Source organism: Oryzias latipes, chromosome 22 (assembly GCF_002234675.1).
Source record: "Oryzias latipes chromosome 22, ASM223467v1".
Classification (NCBI taxonomy): domain Eukaryota; kingdom Metazoa; phylum Chordata; class Actinopteri; order Beloniformes; family Adrianichthyidae; genus Oryzias; species Oryzias latipes.
The window spans coordinates 19,660,606-19,682,184 of NC_019880.2; the positions used below are offsets into that span (position 1 = coordinate 19,660,606).

The 21,579-nt window shown below is 38.1% G+C and overlaps 2 protein-coding genes across 7 annotated transcripts in view; one reads left to right on the forward strand and one right to left on the reverse strand.

The window, feature by feature from the left end:
* Positions 1–10,389, forward strand: part of LOC101158401 (melanoma inhibitory activity protein 2) — a 25,983-nt gene extending 15,594 nt beyond the window's left edge. For 4 of the 5 annotated variants that reach the window (XM_023951876.1, XM_023951874.1, XM_023951877.1 and 1 more), the window contains 16 exons: positions 907–1,011; positions 1,238–1,360; positions 1,594–1,773; positions 2,046–2,136; positions 2,731–2,798; positions 2,889–2,959; positions 4,162–4,263; positions 4,341–4,437; positions 5,090–5,157; positions 5,609–5,694; positions 6,402–6,515; positions 6,882–7,043; positions 8,718–8,858; positions 8,936–8,988; positions 9,064–9,250; positions 9,323–10,389. In XM_023951876.1, coding sequence (XP_023807644.1) covers positions 907–1,011; positions 1,238–1,360; positions 1,594–1,773; positions 2,046–2,136; positions 2,731–2,798; positions 2,889–2,959; positions 4,162–4,263; positions 4,341–4,437; positions 5,090–5,157; positions 5,609–5,694; positions 6,402–6,515; positions 6,882–7,043; positions 8,718–8,858; positions 8,936–8,988; positions 9,064–9,250; positions 9,323–9,567 — 1,893 coding nt within the window. In that variant the 3' untranslated portion in view covers positions 9,568–10,389. The remainder of the gene's footprint in view (positions 1–906; positions 1,012–1,237; positions 1,361–1,593; positions 1,774–2,045; positions 2,137–2,730; positions 2,799–2,888; positions 2,960–4,161; positions 4,264–4,340; positions 4,438–5,089; positions 5,158–5,608; positions 5,695–6,401; positions 6,516–6,881; positions 7,044–8,717; positions 8,859–8,935; positions 8,989–9,063; positions 9,251–9,322) is intronic. The other variant, XM_023951875.1, reaches the window with a different exon arrangement.
* Positions 10,390–13,543: 3,154 nt separating this feature from the next.
* Positions 13,544–21,436, reverse strand: brms1l (breast cancer metastasis-suppressor 1 like). 2 transcript variants are annotated; one of them, XM_011490649.3, is made up of 9 exons: positions 21,286–21,436; positions 20,600–20,711; positions 18,942–19,032; positions 18,715–18,842; positions 18,543–18,622; positions 16,834–16,930; positions 16,654–16,743; positions 15,479–15,543; positions 13,544–15,368 (listed from the first exon to the last, which is right to left on the reverse strand). In XM_011490649.3, the coding sequence occupies exons 2-9, from the start codon at positions 20,688–20,690 to the stop codon at positions 15,270–15,272; spliced, it is 741 nt and encodes a 246-aa protein (XP_011488951.1). In that variant the 5' UTR covers positions 20,691–20,711; positions 21,286–21,436; the 3' UTR covers positions 13,544–15,269. The 2 variants fall into 2 exon arrangements, with proteins under 2 accessions (XP_011488951.1, XP_004082708.1); XM_004082660.4 differs by having other exon boundaries at positions 20,600–20,768.
* Positions 21,437–21,579: the final 143 nt, after the last annotated feature.

Genomic DNA, 21,579 nt, shown 5'->3' on the forward strand with positions numbered 1-21,579 from the left:
CATTTCGGCCACGGTCCGAGGTTGTGAGGCTACAGCATTAACGGCGTCTGCCACTCACGTGGCTTTTAGGCATTAGTAATGCCCACACTGTGCCCTCCAAACAACACTTTCCTCCTCTTTCCACCTCGCCAACGATAACTTCTACTTCACATTGAGTGAAGTTGCGTTTTTTTCATTTCCTCACGGTGTTTTGCCATGGTTTCGCCATCAATGAATATTCATTTGTGGGCGTTTCACGGACTATTTATGGGCAACTATGGGCGTGTCATGAAGCCGCAAAAGCTGCGCTGCATTTAGAATTGGTTGTGATTTATTAAGGGAAAGATGCGTAGGATGTGCGTGCGCACGGTTTTATAAATCCGAATGTTTCTGTGCGTACGCACGTCCTATGTTTCATCCGTACGCCACTTCTGACGCAAATCCTACGCAAAGTTTTATAAATGAGGCCCCAGGTCTTGGAGCTGTCCAGCCTTACAGTTTTGAGCCAGTTGTCAGCTCGGACAAGGAAAACGAAGACTTTCATGGATCTGTTAGTCTATAAGTGGATGCATTAGAATGGAGTGGAGCAGGGAGCTTGTTGCCCCTTCAGGGAAATTTCTAAGTCACAAATATGATCTTTTTCCAACGGTATTTTTTGCGTCTGCTCCTGATTCACAGGAAATATACTCGAAATTGCAATTGCACGCAGAATTTTCTTCCGCTATCATCAGAAAAATGTGACAAGAGCATGTCGAAACATCAAAAAGACAATTTTCATCTGAGTGGGTCTTTATTTAAATTTAAACGTACCATTTTAATCCTCGTGGGTTATTAATAAAGTAAGGGGGAAAGAAAACTTTCTTGTTTTTTTTTTTAACTCTCTAGTTTTTCTGAATTGCAAAATCTCTTTATGTTTTTGGTCTGCAGGCACAGACCACTCTGAAGATATACAATATGAACAGTGACAGACTCCAGAGGAACCTGGAAACAGCAGAAGAGGAGAACAAACTGCTACAAGAGACCAACATGCATGTAGGATACTTTTTCATTCAATTACCTTCCAAGGAAGCTAGGAGAGTTACCGTGTTAAAAGGTTTTTCTTTTTTGCTCTCTTAGCCTTGTCTTTTTCACATGTGCAGTGTATCCAACTGTATTTGATCAGAAATGTATCTAAAAAATACTGATCATGTTTATTTATTTTGTGATTTTATGCTTGTTTATTAACCTTTTTGTTCTCTTTTTCTGTTTGAACCTGCAGTTTAGACAGGAAGTGGAGGGATGGGCAGAAAGAGTGAGTGAGTTGGAGGAGGAGATGCAAAGATGTGAGTTTGCTCACAGTGCAATGCTGCAGGATGTTGGCAACAAAGATGAACGCATAAAGGTATGGTTGCTTCCCCCAGGTCCATCTGATGTTCTGCTTAGTACCAGATGAAAACTTTGTCTTCAAGCTGGAATTAGTTTTTGTTTTTGTAGTTATGTCTGCATGTGGGGTGGAAACTACCCCAATCTCGCAAAATTCTTGTTCCCAGGACACACTGATAATATGACTGATCCATTAGAGCCAAGACTGCATGGATTGAAAAATTAAATATTTTAATATTTGTTTACTTCCAGTCTCTTACAGATCAGCTACTCAAGATGAAGGGTTGGGATTCAGGCCTGGAGGAAGAGGAAGAGGAAGGAGTCGAGAAGGGGTCAACCAAGGGGAGATCAGGAAAATGGGAGAAAAGTGGAAATGAGAACCTCACAGACACACATCTTCAGAAAGTCCAGAAGCTTATTTATGCTGCTAAGGTATTTGTACATGCTGATTCATGTGAACATTGAAGGCAAATACAAAGATAAAATCTTTATTTTCTTTCATGTACTTGCTGGGCAAGAAAGTTCTTTTTGGCATAGCTTAATTGGTTAAATAATTTAACGTTGCCATGGTTTTATTAATGGAAATGTCATCACTTACTGTTGAAATCAGTGTGTGTGGCTCTGCACATTTGCTGACAGGCTTTTGTTCTTTCAGTTTAGCTACAGATTATACTGTAATTTCTTTTCCTTTTTTTTTTGGATAGCTGAACGCTGATCTTAAATCAGTGGACGAAGATAAAGACAGAGTTTTTGCCAAACTTAATGATGAAGTCAAAGCAAAGGAAGACTTGCAAGGTAAGCTGACCCCACGTTTTTCCGAATTTTTCTGTCACGTTTGAAGTTTCTTCTGAGTTTGACCAAAGATGAAGTTCTGAGACTCCCTGGAACAGCAGTTTCTGTGCTCATCATTTGCTCGCACAATCTTATGTCATAGAAAAGTTCACTCTAAAAGTTGTAAAAGCTGTTTTTTTGAAACTCTAATAATCTGTTATCTTGTGAAGCAGCTTGACACATCTGGAAAAAAATGTTTTAGCCTTTGGCACAAGTGTCAAAATGTAGTCTTCAAGGGGTGGTGTTTTTATTGTTTTCTAATAAAACCCCCCAATTGCAGTTTTTCATTAGAAAAACACACACCTGATCCAGGTCATCTTCAGCCGGTTAGGGTCTGTAAAACCAGCAGAACAGAACCTCATGTGGACTGGGATTCAGTAGGCCTGTAATTCTAAAGACAAAGTGAAGATTTACTCGAAGATGATGGGATGTGAAAACTAAAATAAAACTTTATTTACAAAGAAATCAGTGGACATATTTTGTGTCTATGCAGTTAAACACTTACAGATGCAATTTTATTTTAATTGTTTGCCTGTTTGTTGTTTTTCTCCCTTTAAGACAGCATTAGGGTGCTGGAAAATGAGACATTGTCTCTGCAGTCTGATACTAAGATCTACTTTGAACAGGTAAATGATCTGTGATGTTGTTTTTTAAATATTTGTTTTATTAATGCTTTTTTTCCTTTTATTATAATCTATGTTTTTTCATGTCTTCAGGTTGAACAGTTACAACAAAAGCTCCAGATTATGACAGAAATGTACCAAGAAAATGAGCTGAAGCTACACAGGTACAGACTAACCAAAGCTACAGTACAGAGCAAAAGTTTGGACACACCTTCTCATTCAAAGAGTTTTCTTTATTTTCATGACTAGGAAAATTCTAGATTCACACTGAAGGCATCAAAACTATGAATTAACACATGTGGAATTATAAACATAACAGAAAAGTTTGAAACAACTGAAAATATGTCATATTGTAGGTTCTTCATAGTAGCCACCTTTTGCTTTGATTACTGCTTTACACACTCCTGGCATTCTCTTGATGAGCTTCCAGAGGTAGTCACCTGAAATGTATTTCACTTCACAGCTGTGTCCTGTCAGGTTTAATAAGTGTCATGTCTTGTCTTATAAATGAGGTTGGGACCATCAGTTGTGTTGTGCAGAAGTCAGATGGACACACAGCTGATAGTCCTACTGAATAAACTGTTAGAATTTGGATTATGGCAAGAAAAAAGCAGTGTGAATCAGGCCTTCATGCTAGAATATCTGCTAGGAAACCACTGCTAAAGAAAGGCAACAAGCAGAAGAGACTTGTTTGGGCTAAAGAACACAAGGAATGGACATTAGACCAGTGGAAATCTGTGCTTTGGTCTGAGGAGTTCAGATTGGAGATTTTGGTGATTGGTTCCAACCCGTTTACGTTTGGTTGGACCATCATTTATTTTTCAACAGGACAATGACCCCAAACACACTTCCAGACTGTGTAAGGGCTATTTGACCAAGAAGGAGAGTGATGGGGGGCTGAGCCAGATGACCAGGGCTCCACAGTCACCAGACCTGAACCCAATCCAGATGGTTTGGGGTGAGCTGGACTGCAGAGTGAAGGCAAAAGGGCCAACAAGAGCTAAGCATCTGTAGGAACTCCTTCAAGACTGTTGGAAGACCATTTCAGGTGACTACCTCTGGAAGCTCATCAAGAGAATGCCAAGAGTGTACAAAGCAGTAATCAAATCAAAAGGTGGCTACTACGAAGAACCTAGAATATGACATATTTTCAGTTGTTTCACACGTTTCTGTTGTGTTTATAATTCCACATGTGTTAATTCATAGTTTTGATGCCTTCAGTGTGATTCTGCAATTTTCATAGTCCTGAAACTAAAGAAAACTCTTTGAATGAGAAGGTGTGTCCAAACATTTGGTCTGTACCGTATGTGAGGATTGGTTATAAATATTTCATAGCATTTTTAGTGTCAACCCTATGCTTTTATAGATTGCTGACTGTGGAAGAGAGGGAGCGTCACCAAAAAGAGGAGAAGCTGAGTAAAGCAGACAAAAACATTGCAATGGCCATTGAAGAGCTTAATAACTACAGGTATATGTCGCTGATAAAATACCAGTGAGAGCATAAGGGAGCCTCTCATCAAAGGTTAATATGCTTTTTTGTTTTAGACAACGAGCAGAAGAAATGGGGGATGAGATGAAGAAAACAAAACAATCCTACGAGACTCAGATATCAGCACATGAGAAGAAAGCTCATAATAACTGGGTAAAATGAAGTAAACCACTCATTTCCGCTGAGTTTAAAAACAAACCCTAGATTACAAAAGAGATTAGTCTTGTAATTTACAATATTCAGGTCAGTTAATGTCAACGTGATGTACAGTGCTCCCTCGCTATATCGTGGTTCATTTTCCTGCAGTATACTTGTTTCTCGTTTCTAGACCAATTTTGCGTGTTTTTTATTTTTTCAGTGCACTGTGATCTGCGTCCTGATTGGCTGTTGATTTTTGTCTATCAATCTAGACGTCAATCTCAGAGTCTCCTGTACAGAATGCGTATCTTGTCAAATCTGTTAAATCTTCTATCGCGTTCAAGTCTTTGTTTTCATTCTGTAATACTGGAATTATTTTTCTATGAAAGTCTGAGCTTCGAGATGTTAAAATAGAAAAAGTGCAAAAATGTTCATCTCTGTCTCAGAAAAGTGTGTTATGTTTCCATCCTTAAATATCTGTAATCCTACTTCGGGGATGTCAACTATCTTGGGTTATTTTTAGAACATAACCCCCTGTAAGAAACGAGGGAGCATTGTATCTGCAACAATTTTTCCTTATTTTCAAAATACTTGAATATACATAGACAACTTTATTTATCCATTTGGGAGGTTCCCCAAACCTAATCCATCTTTGTTTTTTTGTCAGCTGGCAGCCCGAGCAGCAGAGAGGGAGCTGTCAGACATTAGAAGAGAGAACGCTCTTCTACGACAAAAGTAAGTGGATCAAGAACCATAAAAGCAGCTGTGTATTCCTTATGCTTTGTCAAAAGTACAAAATGTTACTATTTAAAAGTAAATGTAAGCCTTTTGCACTAATTATAAAGCAATACAAAAAAAACTATGGTCCAAATGCTTTTCTTTAAAGTAGATTTTACTAGATGGATAGCATTACCTGTGAAAATGCAAGTGTGAATCTGGCCACTGAATATACTGAAACCAAAAGAACAAAAATGAAACTGAGAGCTGAAACTGCTGGAGCTGTTGGCTAACAGTTAGCAAACTATCAGCTTTAGCTTTTTTTTTAGCCATCAACTTCAGCGTATTCAGTGGCCAGATTCAATTTACAACATTCACTCACGCATAAACGCAGATAATACTATGTATTTAGTTATTCTTGTGTTGTTTTTTTTAAATCCCAGATTTTACAAATATTGTTCGTTTACAGACTCACAGACACACAATATAAGTTGGATTCTCTTGACAAAGATCTATATGCCTTGAACAGCCTTGCTAGACCGCTGCCTTTTCGAGGTAAGCACACACACACCCAAACACACACACGCACACACACACACAGCTTTGAGGAGATGCGGCTTATCAGTAATTTCGTCTGAAGTGCTTCTTAAAGATTTTTGTCATCAAACAAATGGAATTTAGTTTTAAAAACAACACCCCTTCTTTTTGTTACTTCAAAGATCTACTTTGATGAAAATTGTTTTGTGGGTTTTTTTTTTTCGTGGCTAAATCGACTTATAAATTGCATTTCTAAGTACTTCTCATTCAAATTATTGTGAATCAGGAAAAGACGAAAAAATGCTGTTCAAAAAGAGGGCATTTGTGTCATAGAAAATATGCTGAGTAGGCTTCAAGTTCCCTGTTCTTAACCCCCCATTGCAATGGAAAGGGGAAGTGGGGGTGGAGTTGCATTTCTGATTAACTACTGCTGCTTTGCAGAAACACAAGTTTTTTGTTTTTTTTTAAAAACAGCATAATCATAATCAAAAGCCCTCTGGAAAAACTTTAAAAATAGATGATCGGAGTGGGACTTGAATACCACACAACCAAATCCAGTGGTTGTGTGTGTTCACTGTGCGTTATCCTCTCTCTCACTTGTTAAGCATATTTTCCTGCCTTTATTGAACATTTGTCATTTACTATAGAAACATTGTGTCTTTTAGGGATTGTAAACTTATTTTTGGCCCTGAAATTCCTTTTTGTTTTTTTTAATTCGTTCGTAGGTGAAAGGTCACCTTATGGTCCTTCTCCTCTAGGTCGACCATCTTCTGAAAACAGAGCTTTCCTTTCCTCTCCTGTACTTATGGATGAGCCGCCTGCAAGACTCTCCCCCAGAGGTAAAGTACAGTAAACAGCTGGAGAGACGTTTCTTCTGGATCATTCATGTAGGGCAGATACAGCATGTTGGTGATGACTGGAGCAGAATGAAGTGCAAATGATGGCACATGCTGTAGCTTTCTCTGATGATATGCTGCCTCCAGTCTGGGTTGTACCAAACAAATACAAATCTCATGCTGTTGATGTATCTTTTTTAATGGAAAAAACAGTTTTCTGCCTTCTTTGTTCTCTAATTGGACCTAACCTAATTTCTTTGAGCCATTTCTTCTCTCATCTTCTTTGACCAATGTATATTCTGCCATATTATCTTTTTGTTCTTTCTTCTGTTTTCTTATGGACTTCTGTTGTTTTTTTTTCTTCCCCAGTGATGCGAAATCCAGGGGAGCCCCCAAGTGGCCAAGGAGAGATGGAGCACAGCGGAGGTCCCCATTCAGACAGTGGGTCCATTTCTCCTACATGGGAGAGGGATCGCAGGGGACCCCCTCCAGGACCCCCTCAAGGTCCCCCAGGTCCTCTTGGACACCCAGGTGTGTGGAGTCAGGCTAAAAAAAAAGGAGTAGGAAAACCTCCAAGGCTTTATCGCCACAACTGGGAACTAACCATAGCAAGAAATTTGATTAAGCTCTCTATAAGTTAATGAAAACTCTCATTTTAAAACAAAATTAGAGCAGGTAAGTCATACATGTTTTGAAGGTATAGATATGTGCAACCCTTGTGCTATCTTAGATGACCCCACCCTTCCATTGACGTGTTCTCCCTACCATGACAAAGGTGGATAATGGTGGAAAGATTTCATGTAGTCCATGGACACCAATGAAGATCACAAATCATTGAAGAAAAAAGGTTCAGAGCACTGTCTAGTTGTGGGTCTAGATGACCCAACTCCCACCGTTAAAGTGCCTAGGATAGCACAAGGGATAATAGTCTTCATCTTATTTGGTTTGCATGTTGTTAACAAACATTAGTCATCATACTGCAGCAAAGAAAACTTCATATCAGTCATTTCTGGGTTTCATTGTGAGTTTTGCACATGGCATGATGCCATTTCTGCTGCACCATCAATAAGTCATTACACTGTTGCTAACCGATGCAGGTGCTCCTTGATTAGGATGTGAAGTACATGTCTTGGACCCCAAGAAGTAACCTTTTGGTGATTAAATGGAGAAAGCCTTCAAAGCATCAGTTGTATCTATTTCTATGATCAGATCCTCTAGATCTGATGAGGGATCTTCCACCAGTAAATCAAAAGTTAGTCTTTATTGGACCCTGTTAACTGTATCTCTAATGTTTACTTGCTTTTTCCCTCCCTCCTATATAATTTTTATTATAATATTCAACTCACACAACAATCAAATGTGCTTCTCCACTGTCCTAAAATCAAATGTAGGAGAAGCAAGTTTCCAAAACATGCTCTCCTCTCTATCCTCCTACATATTCCTGAGGCAGCTGCTGATGGTGAGGATCTTTGGATCAGCTGTTCAATACTTGGAGTAGATCAGTTCACTGAAGCTGACATGAAAAAAGGCTTTCATCATGTCAACCACAACCAGCTGTTATTCTTTACTCACAGAGAGCTGAAAACTTACTTGTTTGATTGTTTCTGGAACTACAGTAAACAAGCAATTTTTAATTAAAATGATTTCAAACTAGAAGTTTTTTTTATAATAAATCAGCAGTATGGTTCTAACTCTAATATCAAACGTTAGTTCAAATCTTAAAAGTTGTCTGAAAATGCACATGGAAATGCATGTTTGTGTGTTTTGTGATCATGGTATGGTCCTCAGGATGCTTGAAAATTGTGCTTTATTTCACATTTTGTCTGTTTGAGGATCTTCTGGCCTGTTTTTAACTGCCACATATAAAGAAGCTAAAAGCAGTCAGTTTTTTTTCCTGATACTGACATCAAAGTAAATATTGTGAGAAAAATGCTCATATTTTAATGTTTTTAAAAGTCTGTGTAATTGAAAGCCATTTTCAACTTATTAACATGTCTGACTCTTTCCTACTGTTGCTTGTTTGAAGGCATATTTAATTACAGTAAAAAAGTAAAAGAATTTCTAGGTTTTGTTATATAAACTTTAGTTTGCAGTGAGAAGGAGACTCTTAAGTAAAGACAACATCAAATTCATAAATAACACACATTTTGTTGTTGTTTTTTTTTCTTTCTTGTAGCTAATGACATTTTAAATATTTCTCTCCAGGCTATATGTTCCCAGAGCCAGGGCCTCCCATGTTCAGGAGACATCCACCTCCTCCAGCAGGCATGAGTTTGCTACCTCCTCCCGGTACCCTCCCCCCCAGAGGCCTTCCCCCAGGGCCCCCTCATCCTGTAGATATGGCTGGTTAGTCTGTTTTTAGCTGCTGTAAATATTTGTGGTGTTGTTTTTACGTCTAATGCTCTGAATGTTTGTCCCTGAAGACGGAGCATTTAGAGAAGACAGCTTTGTACCTGGGGATCAAGATGGCAGACTAGTAAGCAAAGTGTTGATTTCAGTGTGAATCTCTGCTGTCCAGTCTCCTTAAAGCCTTTGTTGTAACTGTTATTAGTCTGGCCCCGGTGATCGGAGGACTCCCCCTGAGTTGGATCCAAGGATGGGTGGCCCCCCTCTTCCTAGATCTTCTTTGGGGCCCACAGATGGACCTTTTCCTCGCAGAGGCTCTGCCCCTTATGGAGGACCACCTCCCACTGATTTTTACCCTCCCAGGGGAATGGGCGGTCCACTTATGAGGCCCAGTAAGATAGCCGGCCGTTCTTGTGGCTTGTACTGTCTCCAGAAAACATTGACGCTGTTTCCTTCTCCTCTAGTGTGGGCGCCCCCTCCTTCAGGAATGATGTTCCCTCCACGATTTCCTCCCAGTGGACCTCTTCTTCCTCCTGCATCTCATCCAAACATGCCTCCATACCGCCCCTTGATGGGACCTCTTCCTCCCAACAGCCTTCCTCCTCCTTCCATGGGCCCTCCTCCTCCTCCTCCTCAACAGCCCATCCCGTCAGCACAGCCCAGCCAGCTACAGGAGAAAAACTCACCACCTCCTGAAGACCTCATCTGAGTCCAAGAGACGTCTGGTTTACATGCAAATCAGTGGTAGGAAGACGGAAGGGCACATCTCACAACTATTTATTTCCTGAAGAGAATTTATTTAATAAAGGGTGTTAGTGGAGGAGAAACAGCAGCTTTCTGTAGGCAATTTTCATGATTTCATTCTGCATTTGTTTTCTTCACCTCCAAACACAAACGTCTTCTCTTCTGCTTCCTCCAACCACACCATTTTATTTTGTAACTACTGCAAACAGGCTCCCGCTCAGTTGCAACTTCAGTGTGTAGCAACACTGCTATTCTTGTTTGCTCAACATGATAAAATACAAAATAGAGCCAGCTGTCAGCTAAGCAACTCAAAGACTAAAGTAAAAAAAGTTTTAGGCCTAAAATGCATCCTTTATTTTAATTTTTAAAGTTTTGTCAAATATTGTTTTTGTCGTTGACATGATTTGACTCTTTAGTTTGCTCATATGAGGTCTTCTTTTGCCCATCAATGACTAGTTTATGAAAACTCTGAATATCTCTCAAAAGTCAAGAGTTTCTGCAAGTCATTGAATTTTAATAACTTTCTGTGTCTTTCATAATTTTTGTTTCCTTAACGCCAAACCTGCAATTAAGAGGTTTTAAACCTGTTACCTGGACTCACATCCTGAAAAGTGGCTTTCAGACCTGCTGGTGTTTTTTAAAGCAGGAATGTCTAATGCAGGTAAAAGGAATGATCTGACTGCAATAGAGACATCTTAAAGCCACAAATCAAAAAGCTTTTGTGAACTTTGTAAAAAAAATAAAAAATTAAAAACATGATGGAAAAATAAAGATTCATTAACAGTCAGTGTCTCTATATTTCACTGATGTATCAAATTACATTTTTTACCAACCTTGTTGATGCTTTTTCTGCAGCAACCAACAGTGATATGACTGGAATTGCTAAGACTTTTTAAGTATACATGTTTTAACTTCTTTTTTTTTTTTTACACATAGATTTCACAGATATACATGTGAATGCACCACACTCTTCATCTTTCCAGCATATGACAATTTCAAACATCTAGTCAATCCCATTTCCATTTAGCTGTATGGTATAAACTGGAAAATGGCAACAAGTCAAATACACAATGTGTTAAGATAGGAAATGCCTGAAAACATGTTTACTCTGATAGTTTAAGTCAGTAACACAAAATTGATATTTGTGTTACTGATTTGTGTTAGATATTAACCCTTGTGCTATCCTTGGCACTTTAACATTGGGAGTTGGGTCATCTAGACCCACTAGACAGTGCGCTGAACCTTTTTTCTTCAATGATTTGTGATCTTCACTGGTGTCCATGGATTACATGAAATCTTTCCACCTTTATCCACCTTTGTCATGGTAGGGAGAACACGTCAATGTGGGGGGGGGGGTCATCTAAGATAGCACAAGGGTTACACAATGAATGTATGTTTAGGTCTGAGTGTTTGTGTATACATTATTTTTGTTAATGCGTTGCCCTGAGATATGGAAGTACTCCACCTTTCACCTAACTACATGGGAAGGACTCCACACCCTGCTTAATCCAGGAGAGGATGAAACAACTGTTGACAAAGATGGTGGAGTAAAGTCATTACTTGAGATTAACTAGGAAGAGAAAGGGGTGGAGCTTTATGACCTCACCTGAGATAAAGACATCTCACCTGTGAACTGTAAAAAACTTTTTTACTGTAGAATTGATTTATAAAGTCTGAACACATTTAAATTAATTTAAATATTTAATTCATAGATTAAAAATAGATTATATTGGATATGGATTACTTACCTGTGCTTTTCACCTTGTCCATATATTTTATGTTCAGTATATATTCATCAGATTTTATAGTGTTTTAAATCTATTCAACTAAATTTTGTTACACTAACAAGAACTTTTACTTTTGCAAAATGGATATTGGGGCCCCCATATTGTTATAACTTTATATAAATATTGATATTACATTTGATACACATACTTCTGACACCCTTAGCTCATTAGAAAAACTTTCCTTAAAAATCCATTGTCCAGAACTTGTTCCATGTTCTCTGCCCTGCAGTTCATCATCATTCCACTAGGAGCAGTAGAAGAGCTTTTCCTGCTCACCTCAAAATGGTTGCTTCCATGAAATCTCAAAAACACTTTTGGTGGGAAAGGTTTTGCTAAGTTTCAAATAAACAAGGCGTTTTTGTTCTGGAACACTTGTTAATATTTTTGCATCTTAAACCAACACCTTTGCTCGCTTTGACACGCCGGGCAGCAGGGACACTGGTCCTTTACAGCCAGAGGAACAGTCCCAGCCTCTCGTCCTCCTGCTACATTAGGTGAGCTCCACCCTCAGGAGAATTGAAACCAGCAAAGCCGCAGGACCAGATAAGGTGTCAGGTCGTGTTCTGAAGCTATGTGCACATCAACTGACCGGAGTTTTTCTGGACATCTTCCATCGGTTCCTGTGTGCCTCAAGTCCTCCGTCATTGTGCCTGTGCCGAAAAAAAAATCATCTGTCTCTTGCCTGAATGATTACCGCTCTGACACCGGTGATCATGAAGTGTTTTAAGAGGATTGTCCTGAGCCACATCAAGGACATCATCCCTGCTACTGGACAGTCATCAGTTTGCCTACAGAGAAAACCGATCAACAGAAGATGCAGTCTCATTAACCCTACATGCTGCCCTGTCCCACCTGGAGCATATTGACACCTACGTCAGGATGTTGTTTGTAGACTTCAGCTCAGCCTTCAACACTGTGATCCCAAACAAGCTGACGCTGAATCTTCACAACCTGGGACTGCCTACCTCTCTGTGTCTCTGGATCAGGGACTTTTATCACCAACAGGCCTCAAGTGGTAAGAATCAGGGAGTCAACATCATCCACACTGATCCTGAGCACAGGAAGACCACAGGGGTCTGTCCTCAGCCCGGCCCTTTTCATTCTGTTCACCCATGACTGATCTGCCATTCATCCAGCAAACATGGTTGTGAAGTTTGCCTATGACCCCACCATAGTAGATCTCATATTGAACAACGATGAGACCCACTACAGAGAGGAGGTCCAGCACCTAACAGGATGGTGTGCCGACAACGACCTCATCCTGAACACGTCAAAGACCAAGGAGGTCATTGTGGACTTCAGAAGGAAGGTGGTACACACACTCTCCTCATTCATGGGGAGGAGGTGGAGCGGGTGGACCACATCAAGTTCCTGGGGATCCACATCACATCTGACCTCACCTGGTCGCTGCACACATCCCACCTGGTGAAGAAGACTCAACAGAGAGTCTTCTTCCTCAGGAAGCTAAAAAGGACTGGACTCTCAACACAACTTCTGGGAAACTTCTACAGAGCAACCATTGAAAGCATCCTCTGTCTGAGTGCTACAGTGTGGTACGGGAGCTGCACTACTCTAGACAGAAAAGACTTGGCCCGGGTGGTAAAAACTGCACAGGGGATTGTGGGAGGACCTCTCCCACAACTCCACTCAGTGTACGACAGGCGGGTCAGACGGAAGGCTGGTCGTATAGCAGCAGACCCCACCCACCCTAATTGTTTGTACCTCTGCCCTCTTCAAAGGGATACAGGAACATCAAAACTCACACAAGTAGACTGAGAAACAGCTTCTTTCCCAGAGCTGTTAGGCCCCCCCCCCTCACACACACACAGATTTAACATAACCCACTAATCCTCTGTCATTACAATGTTGACATGCTCTGGCGTCACTTTAAATTTATGTGCAATAATCATTTCATTTTACTGTAGTCTTAAATGTTTAGGCATTTATTGAAAAGAGCTGCTGGCTGGAAATAATTTTGTTTTGTACTGCATAAAGATAATAAAATATTCTGATTTTGATAGTTGCTAGCAAAAACTTATCAAATCCCCCAATGTATCATAACTAATTTTATCTATATCTCATTAAAAAAACTAGCAGTTTTTTGTGGATTTCATTAAGCATCTTCATTCCAAAAAAACATGAATTTTCTGTTAATTCTGTGAAGGCTTTTATTGGGATCCTTTATAGATTTCTCCCAGCAGGTCTGGTGGTTAAACCTTAAAGCTCCTGACTACTTAGTTTTAGATCATATCGAATAGCTGTTGATTTCTGTGAATGAGTTCATCACCAGCAGAGATGCAGAAAATGCAGGTCCTGAAGCACAGACGGTTGATTTCTGCCTATTTGAGTCATTGTCAAACTCTGCGTTTCCATTAGCCTACTCTAATAACACACACACTACAAGGATTTGTAACACAACTTTTAAACAAGAAACGAAAACCTTATCAGAAAAAAAATGTACACTAACTGTCAAAAATAACAATTAAGCTTCCAACCCTAGAGTAACAAGTCCAAACACTGACTAAATGATGAAGTCATTGACACGGAAGCATAAAAGGTGATCCATCCATAATAATATGGTGCCACATAAGTCGATGTTACAGAAAGAGGAGGTAGATCAGGAATAGTATTGCATTTCACTGCATCACGTGTACGGAGCCCAGAACATAAGAATAAAAAAAAGAAAATAAAAAAATGTTCCCTCAAATTAACAATTTGTTGCCATGATTTTGAATTTTGTGCAAACAAGTTAACAATACTATATTGTAGCCATAAGTTGGAATTGTATTAGCATTTTGCGGACACATAATACTAGTTTGTTCATGCAACGCAGTAATTTGTTTGCACAAAATACTAATTTGAACCCACAGAATGCTAAAGAAAATGGTAATTTTTGCCCAAAAATTACAATGTTTTTTCCAATAAAAAGATAGGCATATAATCACTAATTAACAATCTAAATAATTAACATTTTCATAAACTTACAGAAATGTTTAAACAATCAAAACATATTATGGCACAATAAACCAACCCCAGAGTTAACTCATCTGCTACCTATGGAAGTTTTTTTGAGTCAAAATTCAAAGTAATATGCAGTTCTCAAGTGACAATACATTTTGCAATTGACAATTTAATTTGCAATTCAGGCTTGGAATATAAAAAAATACAGTTTGCAATTTAGAATTCAATATTAAAAAAAAAATTACAATTCAATATGACCAATTTGGTCAAATTGCAAATTGAATTAAGAATTGATAATTGCATATTACTTTGAATTATGACTCAAAAAAGGTCCATAGTTACGTTTAGGTCAGAAAACGTTACTTATCAACATTTGCTTACCTTCTAAGATACCAGGAAAAATTAAGAAAAAATAAAAAGTTGCTTAATAGAATTTTGATACGTTTAAAAACTGGTTTAAAAAAAAGAAATTGTTACTTTTACTAAATCTAATTTCTAAACAAGAACATTGAGTTCTTTTTGTTTTTTTAAATGAATCAACTAGTTTGTTAAATCAGAAAAAATCTGTGAATCTTCTATGATGGTCTTAACCCCTGAAAAAAGCTAAATTTGAGGTAAAGTTGACAAAAAAAGTTGCAAAAGGTGGCAAATGCGACACTAAACTTTTTTTGTTGATTCTGAATTGACTGAACAAATCCCAGAGAGCCTGAGTTTAAACGTAAGCAGCTATGTCTGTCTGAGGGGATCAAAACTGCTTCTGTTTATGTTCAAACCTGCCAGTCTTACTGTTCACTCAAAGATCTGAGGCTGTTGATGACAGCGAAGAGTTCCAGACTGTTACGTTTTTAATGCTTGTTTGCATGTAAATGCGTGTTCACGGTCTTCCTGTGCTTTGTTTGATGGCTTCCTCCTGGCTGTCTCAGCAGTTGAGAATTGGCCTTTTTCTTTCAGATCTGAATGGAAACACAGAGCTCTCAGAATTGCTCCTTCCCCTGTGGGGGCCCAATGTGGCCACGGCCTAAAGAAAACAGAAAAAGCAAAAACACACAACTGTAAAAGGTTTCCATAAAAACAAAAACATGTAACAAAAGACTGATTCCACATTAGCAGGCTTCCATGCAAGCTCACCTTTCGTATATTTGTCCAGTCCTCTAGAATGTCCAGATCAGGAAGCATATAGACAATATATGGACGTACAACGGTTTAAGGACAACACCGGGACCATGTGCATTTTGGAGTCCACTATTTAAGCAAATCTAGGACAAGCAAAGGTTGGATTCACCAGGTTTCTACAAATACATAATGGTCTGTAAATAAAGATTGATTGACTGAAATCTGCCATCGTATGTCAGAAAAAAGGCATTTAGAAAAGCCTTGTCGTGTTTATGTGATTCACCCTGAGTACATACGTCTGGATTTTGATTCTAACCACAGAGGTGAACCGATGCCTGTTCATTTTCTATTTATATGAATACCACCTAGTGGACACATCAAGAATTGCCCAGGCTTGGTGTCGGTTTTAGGTGTGCTTCAACTAGGAATCCTTAAGCTACGTTCACACTGCCCTCAGAAAATGCACAACATTTGCACTGATTCAACATTTCCCACCAAGCCTATTCCAACTGTAGGTGGCAGACATGCGCTATTAAAGAGTAGAAAAAGACGACCCTCCCCTGCTTGTCCAGTGTGAACACCATCGGCTAAACGACAACAAGAATGCGCATGTAGCGTGTTGTTGAACACACGTCAAATGCCCAGTGTGGCCGTTGCTCAAGGTTCCCCTTGGGCAAATCAGCAGTTAACCCCTTAACACAAGAGTTGTTGCCTAAACTAACACACCCCGATTTAGTCATATCGGCTTTGTGGTGATATGAAACACATTACTAACGTAAAGTGTTGCGTAATGGCACAAAGCCACTTTTCTCCACAACAGAATCACCTGATTGCTCAGACACTTTACTACTGTAAAGTATTGCATATCAGTGCAAAGCTGCTTTTCTCAGCTTCAGGTTCTGCTGGAGTTACGTTAACTGCATAAACGGTTAAATGTTAGAAAGTAAACACTGGAGCCAAAGCTCTGGTGGTTAGGGGTTAAGATTTCTTGATTTGATTGTTTTATCTCAATCTTGAGAATTCATGTAGTTGTAGTATTAAGAATATATTAGGATTACATAATTTTTACAATTATACTGTGATATTAGCTGCCAATGCACCAACACTCATTTTACACAAAAGGGATGAGGTTACATTGATAGATTTTTTCTATAAAAGGGAACAAGTACCAATGTGAGCAAAAAGGATATCTGACACCACCGAAGGTCGTCTCCGCTTCTTATCTGGAATTAAAACATCTCGCCTCTTCTTCCTTCCCGACAACTCATCATTCCACAGCTCTGAGAAAGCAACAGCGACAAAAGGACTGAAACATGCTGTAAACAGCTGAACCTCCATTATTTATTCATGCAAAGTAACGGCAGAGGTACCTGATGTAATGTCTATGCTGTGTCTATCCTCCTCCAGACGTCGTATTTTTTCCTCCAGTTCACTGTGAACCGTATCGAACAACAGCAGTTTCTCACTCTACACACACATAGGGAGAGAAGACAGTCACTTAAGAACAACTCCATCAGCTAAGTGAGGCTCTTTCAGTCGAGTGGAAAAAACGTTATTATCTTTTGGTTCTCTGGTAAAAAAAATGCAGTTTGAAAAAACTTGTACCGTATTTTCCGGACTATAAGTCGCACTTTTTTTCATAGTTTGGCAAGGGGTGCGACTTATACTCCGCAGCGACTTATATTAGAAATAATTTGAAATAAATACATTGTTAACCCTCCTGTTATGTTCATTTGTGAGGAACAGAGATGATGTTTCTGGGTCAATTTGATGTATGAGGTATGTTAAGTGTTAAGAGGATGTTAAGTGACTCAGAGAATCAGCAAACTTTTTTTTACAGTAAGATCTTGAAGGCTAACAACATAATATTCTATTTTCCAATGATTTCATAGATTCAGAAATGCAATAAAAGTGAAAACTGTTTCTACAAATACAGGATGAAAACAGAGTATTAGTTAGCCAATGATGCTTCATGAAAGGAATAAATAAATAAGTTTGAGAAAAAATTACTGTGAAATTATTAGATAAACAGTCTGCTATGATTGTGTCATATAAGGTTGTGAAAGTTAAAATGCGACTTATAGTCCAGTGCGACTTATCTGTGTTTTTTTCTACTTTATAATGCATTTTTGGGCTGGTGCGACTTATACTCCGGTGCGACTTATAGTCCGGAAAATACGGTAGTTGTTACAGCCCTTTTTCGTCTGTTCGTGATTCACAACACTTTAACTAAATACTATTTGAAGAGCCTATACATGCTTTTCTATAGCCTTTTTTCTTTTCTTAACAATATCCACGTATATGATCATATATCTTTCATCTAGTGGGACTCAGAGACAAATACCTGGGACCTGAACAGTGCAGGGGAAATTGTCCAGATTCCTTGTAAGATAAGTGTATGTAAAACAGTTTAAGGACAATACAAGGGGCGTCTGCTTCAAGTGTAAATTAAATATGTGTACAAACAAGTAAACTAGAATTAATGACAAACCCTTTACATTTTAGTTTCCTAAAGTTCACCACTGTTGTTTTCCACATCCCAATAATCCAAAGGGAACATTCTTAGAACATTCTAGACACTGGATGGTCACATGTCTTTGCTGAATTCACTTAGTTGTTTTTACGTTGGAGTAAAATAAACCTACCACGTCTCAATCCATATGGTATTTTCCAATATCGATTCGATTATCAATTTATCTCATTTGAAACTATTCTTTTTTTTTTTTTTTTTTAATGGTATAGGTCAACCCGATTCGTTTTTGCCTTAGATCAATTTGGTTGGATTGTAGGAATAGACATCGATTGATTGTTATACCCTTAATCCTGGATAAACACTTCCCCTTTTGGTATTTTTAAACAGACTTTTGTCAAATATTCGTGGTTTGCTTAGATGTAAATTTTCTAACCTAAACAGCCGGGCCAAGTTCTTTTCTAATAATGTTAGCTGCACTTCAGTAACACATAGTGAGCATTAGTTAATCTCTTACTCCCGAACTTTTGCTTGTTGAGAACCAGTTTTTTTCTTGTGTGAAGGACAATGTGTTTTCCAAGCAAAGTGTAGTCTAAGAATGTCTCTGACCTCCCAGTGTTGGCAAGCTGCCTGGATCTCACAGTCATACTTATTCTTCACAGACTCGAGACACAACTGCCTGTAGATACCTGGTGAAGATTAAGAAAGATGGCATGTGAGAAAAGACTGATCAAAACCAGAGGATGGCAACATTTATTCATATTTTATTTTGATAGGTTACCTGCCACCTTGGTGCGAACTTGCATGTTCTCTCGCAACACTTCCAGGGGATCGAGGTATTCTGTTGCCCGCCCGGCCTCAACCTCTGCAAGCTTACTGTTCACCTGATTGAGTCGCTCTCGGTACAACCTGCACAGAATCCCAGGGTTTAACCTTTATCATCACCAGAGACTTTGTTTTATAGTTTTCCATTTCAAGGGGTGTCGCATCATTTAATGAAGGTCTTACTGGTCTTTGAGATCAGTGAACTGCTTTTCCAGGTTAGACATTTCGTTCAGACACTCAACTCTTCTCCTTTCACAGTCCTCCTCGTCCATTTCTGTAAGATCAAGAATATATCAGCAACAAGCACTCTTATACTATTTAGTGCAGTGTTTTTCAACCTTTTCTGAGCCAAGGGACACTTTATCCTTGACAAAAATCCTGCGGCACACCAGCATCCAAAAATAAAAAAGGAGAAACTCTATAGTCTGTATTGATGTACAGTCTCTCCGCAATGTTTTTTCTAAAAGATGTAATAAAAGTTAAGTTAGTTTTCAGTAATAATTTTCAACTAAATTATTTGAGATTTTAACCTGGTAGTTGTTTTTTTTCCCTTCAGTTTATTAACAAGCAATTTTATGTAACCTCACAAAAAAACAATATATTCTTTCTAAATAGTGATTTATTTTTTTAATGTTGGTTTCAAAGTCAACTGTAATTTTTTTACAATTATATGATCACAATATGTTTGATACATTTTACACCAAAAAACTAACATTTTATTTCTGTTTTTTGTAGCTACACAAAAAGTGAACATGTTGAAGTTTTATTCTTTTTTCTCTTTTCTTAATCAAAGATGAAGTCTTTGAAAACTTTAACAAAAATGTTTTATTTCTTTTAGATGATTAAATTGTTTCAATTTAGTTTAATTGTGTCTGTTGGCCACTTCACCTTAATCCTGTTTCTTAAATGTTGTTATTTCTTCTTCTTAAGTTTAACATATAAAATAATCCAGACGTTATTAGAAAAGTATTTCAGTTATAAAGATGACTTGGACCAAACTCTGGGATGTTTGGCTGTTAATAAACACAAACCTTGAAGGAACACTAACCTGTTGACCTCTGATTTCATCAAGAAGATTTAAAAACTGTTTGATGTGTGTTCGTTGTGGTTTAAGACGTTTAACAAGGAAGACTCATTGTAGCGCAGATATGCTGTCACTTTAACCCGATGCATCATGGGAGATGTAGTGCAAAACTGCCACCGATCGCAGACACTCTCTGAGCTTCATGGCTTTGTTTACTTGTTCCACGGTCTGATACCAGATCCCGTGGAAAGCTACACCGCTAAAGACGAGCTTTAGCTGGTATTTTAGTTAGAACTGAGAGACTTTATGAGCAGAATCAGAACAAGGAAGTGAAGACTTTAACCACTTATACTGATGATGTATAATTAAGCCTCCAAGAATGATTGGTGGAGATCGTTAAAGGGGCGGGACTTTTCCCAAAGTAGAGCTGAAGCTGAGGCTAAATCGCGGTACCACCATTCTTATCAAAGTGTCTTTAATTTAATCAAATAAACAGGAAGAAAAAAGTATTTTATGATCTTTCATATTCCTAACTACTCAGTGTTTTATCAGTTATGTTTGGATGAACACAGCTGATATCCTGGAGATGGTAAATGTTTCTAGATCAGTGAATGGGTCATTTCCCACGGCACACCTGACCATCTCCCACACTGGTTGAAAAACACTGATTTAGTGGATATTGGAATGTAACAAAATATAGACTCAGCTCATATGATCATGACAAGTAATATGGAAATAAGTCTTGTGAGAAAATGCTTTCACACCATATAGCTTAAAAAACAGAGATTTGTGAGTGTGTGTGCAGTACATTTCCTACCAGAGCTGTCTCCATCGTCAGATACAGAGAAGCTGTCAGAATCCTCCTCATCTAAACTTGATGCTTCTTGCTCCTGGTCCTCCGCCTCCATCTCCTCAGCTGTGTTCTCCTTCTTCTCCCGGTCACGGTGCACCGGCATGACACCAAATAAATCAGATTAACACCAAATCTGTAAAAACAGACGACTCTGAGGAACATTCTGCACACAAATTATCAATTTCATTTATCAAAACTAATTAATTTCATTTGCAATATAAACTATTTTGAGATATATATATATATATATATATATATATATATATATATATATATATATATATATATATATATATATATATATATATATATATAATAGTTTTTACGTAAAACTATTAAAACGTTATATTTAATATATATTTAACATATATTTATGTTTTAAAACACCATACTGAATTAGCCACTAAGCTCTTTAATGGAAATTCAATATTATTAACAGAATTTTAAAATCCTATTCTAAATTAGGAAATCAAAGTTTCGCAGGCAAAATTTAAAGTTTTTGGCTGTCTGCGCTATTAAACGTTAAAGTGAACAACACATGCTGTTAGCATTTTGTTAGCAAGATAGCAGTCAAGTTGTGCAGCAAACAATATTCTCACCCACAAACTAACCAAAACATTATTAAAAACAATTCAAAAACAAAAACTTACAAACGAAAAAATACAGGTTGATCACCAAAACTTTAAAAATATAGAAAACAAGGACATATTTTGTTAAATTTCTTCCTTTTTGTCGATAAGAGCTTCATAAGTGACTAAAACCATGCTAAAAACAAATTCCCACAAGCGCTCTGATTTGATATGGGACATGTAGTCTTTATGTTGCGAAACTCGCAGCTTTTAAACGGGAAGTATTTACATAAAACTACATTACCCAACATTTGGGAGGCAAGCCCAGTAGCGCAACAAAACTAGTCACTCACAACAACTTTTTAAAATTGCTTT

Bases quoted from the DNA above. Each gene is read 5' to 3' on its own strand.
- brms1l (XM_004082660.4), bottom strand. From the start codon at position 20,738: ATGCCGGTGCACCGTGACCGGGAGAAGAAGGAGAACACAGCTGAGGAG. The intron at 18,843-18,941 runs GTAAGACCTTCA...GATTCTGTGCAG, and splicing joins TTCACTGATCTCAAAGACCA to GTTGTACCGAGAGCGACTCA. The intron at 15,369-15,478 runs GTGAGCTTGCAT...TGTTTTCTTTAG, and splicing joins ACTGGACAAATATACGAAAG to GCCGTGGCCACATTGGGCCC.